We start from the raw sequence: 4,315 nt of genomic DNA, 5'->3' as shown, positions 1-4,315 counted from the left end.
GAAGTTAGTCCTGCATCATCTAAAATATAAATTAGATTATAATTTCACTAATTTATTTCATCATCAAAATCCAAGATTTAACATATTAAATATCCAATTTTTCTAACACTTTAATCACATGGTGTCAAAGCCTATTTCACACCATGAGCCCAAGTTCGTCAAATATAATTCTTATCCTTCACCAACTAAGAAATAATATAAATAAAATATTATATTATTAAGATGAGAATAGTAAATTAGATATATAAAGTTACTAAGAAAGATAGAAAACATATATATTTTTATTGAAAATAGATGATAAAATAAGAGAGAATCATTTAGAATAATATGGATATGTTGTAGCTAGAATATGTGACATTATTATTATTGATGGTATGATAAAAGATAAAAAAATATATAAAAATATGATATATATCGCTTTTTTATTTTTTCTATCTTTTATCATACCATAAATAATAATTATCTCACATATATATAGCTACTTGATTAAATTCTTGATAGCAATATAGATAAGTCTCTCTCTCTCTCTCTCTCTCTCTCTCTATATATATATATATATATATATATATATATATATATATATATATATATAGAGGAGAGAGAGAGAGAGATTGTGTGTGTAAGACTTATCTATATTGTTTTCAAGAATATAATCAAGTAACTTATTAGTTTCGTTTGCATACTCTTAATAAAATTATCTTTTGAAAAACAAGAAATTCTCAAATCCCGTATAAAGTATAATCCACTATGGACTTTCTATACATAAAAAGTCACCAACATAAAGTATAATTCACCATGGACTTTTTATTAGAGTTCTAAGAATAAAAAAAAACGACAGCTTGCTCCTCTTCCGACGTTGAGGATCACATATTGACTCAACCGTAGAGGTAAATCTGGGAAAGAACTTGCGTGAAGTACTCATTGTCTCATCTCTTATGACTCCAAATCAATGTTGCTCACCTACCTACATTTCCATATAAAAAGAAAGAATAATATGATTGATTTAATCATCATGGGAAGTAATTAAAAGGAAAAAGGGAATTATTTGATAGTAAAATGAAAGAAAATATTTGATTATGTAATTTTACTTTCCACCATTTTTAATGTAAAAAGAATAATATGATTGAATTATTAATCATGGGAAGTAATTAAAAAAAACCGAAAGAAAAATGAAAGAAAATATTTGAACATGTAAATTGTACCTTCCACCAATTTTTAATGTATGAAAGAATAATATGATCGATTTAATCATCATGGAAAGTAATTTAAAAAATGAATCATTTGATAAAAATGAAAGAAAATATTTGATCATGTAATTTTACTCTTCGCCATTTTATTAGTGTAAGAAAGAATAATATGATTGATTTAATCATCATTGGAATTAACTAAAACAAAAAAACCAAATTATTTTATAAAAAATGAATGAAAATATTTGACCACGCAAGAAAGAACTATATGATTAATTTAATCATCTTGGAAAGTAATTAAAAGATAAGACCGAATTATTTGATTAAAAATGTAGAAAAAAATTGATTATGCAATTTTGCTTTCCACAATTTTTTAATGTACGACAGAATAATATGATTGAAGTAATCATCGAGGGAAGTAACCAAAAAAGAAAACGCCAAATTATTTGATTAAAGAATGAAAGAAAATATTTGATCATCTAATTCTACTTTTCAAAAAAAAATTAAGTTAAGAAAAATAATATGATTGATTTAATCATCATGGGAAGTAATTAAAAGGAAAAAATGAAAGAAAATGTTTTATCAAGTAATTGTACTCTCCACCATTTTTCTAATCTAAGAAAGAATAATATGATTGATTTAATCATCACGGGAAATATGTAAAAGGACAAATTAAATTATTTGATTAAAAAAGTGTAAGAAATTATTTGATCACGTAACCGTACTTTCCACCATTTTTACCTTATATAAACCCAAAGTCTATACATGACGATAAAAAACACTGTTGACATCAAGCATCAAAATGGCAGCTTCTAATGTCGCCGTTCTCCTCCTCGCCATACTCTCCTCCGCCTTCACCACCACCCATGGCCAGATCCTGCACAATGGCCGATGGAAGCTACTGAAGCGAAGCATCGGCATTTCGGCCATGCACGTCGCGCTGCTGCCCAACGGCAAGGTCATCGTCTTCGACCGCACCGACTTCGGCGCCTCCAACATCTCGTTGCCGTCGAAGCGATGCCGCAACGACTCCCGCGACCAAGCCCTCCGTCACGACTGCTGGGCTCACTCCGTCGAGTTCGAACCCTTCGGCCGCTCCGTTCGGCCGCTCACCGTGCTCACCGACACCTGGTGCTCCGCGGGCGCGCTCACCGCCAACGGCACCCTCGTCCAGACCGGTGGATTCAACGACGGCGAGCGCGCGGTCCGGTACTTCTCGCCATGCGAGGGCTGCGACTGGGTCGAGGACGAGGAGGGCCTTTCGGTGAAGCGATGGTACGCGTCCGCCCACGTCTTGCCCGACGGACGACGAGTCGTCGTGGTGGGCGGGCGAGGGCAGTTCGATTACGAGTTCGTGCCCAAGGAGATGAGCTCCGGCGCCGCGTCGACCTTCGAGTTGCCGTTCCTGAGAGAGACGAAGGACGCGTCAGAGAACAACCTCTACCCGTTCGTTCATCTCTCCCCGGACGGCAACCTCTTCATCTTCGCCGACACGAAAGCCATCTTGCTAGATTACGAGCACCATCGAGTGGTTCGCAGATTCCCCGAGATGCCCGGCGGGATCTCTCGCAACTACCCGAGCACGGGCTCGTCGGTCCTCCTGCCGATTTTGCTTCCGCACAACGTCTCCGGAGCGATCGAAGCGGAGGTCATGATATGCGGTGGCACGATGCCCAACGCCAGCTCGCTGGCGGCGAAGGGGCACTTCCTGCCGGCCTCGAACACTTGCGGCAGGCTGAAGATAACCGACGAATCACCTGCGTGGACGATGGAGGAGATGCCGATGGGTCGGGTGATGGGGGACATGGTATTACTACCCACGGGAGACGTTCTCATCGTCAACGGCGCCGGGAAAGGCAGCGCCGGCTGGTACATGGGGAGGGAACCGGTGCTGCACCCAGTCCTCTACAGGAGTGGTGTCGCCGGCGTCGCTAGCCAGGGGTTCGAGGTTCTCAGCCCGACAACGACGCCTCGCGTCTACCATTCGACGGCGCATCTGCTACCGGACGGACGGGTGCTGGTCGGCGGCAGCAATCCGAACATTAAGTACGAGTTCTCCGGGGTGCTGTTTCCTACCGAGTTGAGCTTGGAGGCCTTCTACCCTCCTTACCTGGGAGCTCCTCGCCGTCCAAGGATCACTGGAATGGAGCCGGGGACCGAGATAACGTACGGGGAGATGCTGTCCATCGAGGCCCAGCTGGAGGAAGGAGTGGGTGAGGTGGTGGTGACGATGGTGGCGCCGGCGTTCACGACGCACTCGTTCTCGATGAACCAGAGATTGCTGGTGTTGGAGGTGGGAGGGGTTCGTCGCAGCAGCAGCGGGTGCTATATGGTGGAAGTGGTGGCTCCGGCGAGCGCCGTTCTTGCTCCGAGGGGATACTACATGGTGTTTGTGGTGCAGGAAGGAGTGCCAAGTCGGGGAACGTGGATTCATGTCATGTAGGCAGCTCCATTTCTGCTCTCCTGTTGCTCTTTGAATCAACAGTAGGAGATGATCAGCAACTACAGAGTAATGCAACACTAATAAGAATGGAATTCATTGTGTTATGGTTGATCTCTACATGCAGATCGAACTCCACCACATATGGATTACTTCCCTTAATCTTAATCTTTGTAGGTCTCCACCAACCTGAGTCCAAAACAGTGTGTCAGTCACATCAGTAGATGGGTAAAAGTACATCCTGTAAGAAGTACTATATATATTGAGAATAATAACTTCTCTCAACTGTAGTAAGAGAATTGATTACAGTGTGGAACAACTGGTGAGCAGCGTGCTATTGAATGTTTTCCCTCATCTAGCTAACTTAGGTGGAATAGCATTGCAATTGATACAACTTGAGTAAATGACTCCATTTAACAGCATTTAAAGGTTTGGCCCAGTATTAAGGAACAATGGTGAAAAACTTGTATTTTATTACTACAGTAATTGCAATAACAAGTTGCAATATTTCTTTTTTTATCAATTACATGTATTTTTTTTATCGTTATTGAGCTATATAAAAAAGAAATATCTTTTTTGAATAAGAGGATTTATATCTTTATTTACTATCTATCTATTTATCCTTTATCATATTGACTACGTACATCTTCATTTATCTAACTATAATATATATTATCTTTTTGAGATT

The 4,315-nt window shown here is 40.1% G+C and overlaps 1 protein-coding gene across 1 annotated transcript; it reads left to right on the top strand.

Moving 5' to 3' along the window:
- The first annotated feature begins 1,984 nt into the window (after nucleotides 1-1,984).
- On the top strand, nucleotides 1,985-3,801 carry LOC135606487 (aldehyde oxidase GLOX1-like). Its single transcript, XM_065097519.1, has one exon. It carries the CDS (start codon nucleotides 1,990-1,992, stop codon nucleotides 3,628-3,630), a length of 1,641 nt encoding a protein of 546 aa, XP_064953591.1. The 5' UTR covers nucleotides 1,985-1,989; the 3' UTR covers nucleotides 3,631-3,801.
- The last annotated feature ends 514 nt before the right edge of the window (nucleotides 3,802-4,315 follow it).

Source organism: Musa acuminata, chromosome BXJ2-3 (assembly GCF_036884655.1).
Source record: "Musa acuminata AAA Group cultivar baxijiao chromosome BXJ2-3, Cavendish_Baxijiao_AAA, whole genome shotgun sequence".
Lineage (NCBI taxonomy): Eukaryota > Viridiplantae > Streptophyta > Magnoliopsida > Zingiberales > Musaceae > Musa > Musa acuminata.
The sequence above is the reverse complement of the archived record's forward strand: the minus strand, read 5'-3'. Positions and strand labels throughout refer to the sequence as shown.

Excerpts from the sequence above, each read along its gene's own strand:
- LOC135606487 (XM_065097519.1), top strand. The coding sequence starts at position 1,990 with ATGGCAGCTTCTAATGTCGCCGTTCTCCTCCTCGCCATACTCTCCTCC.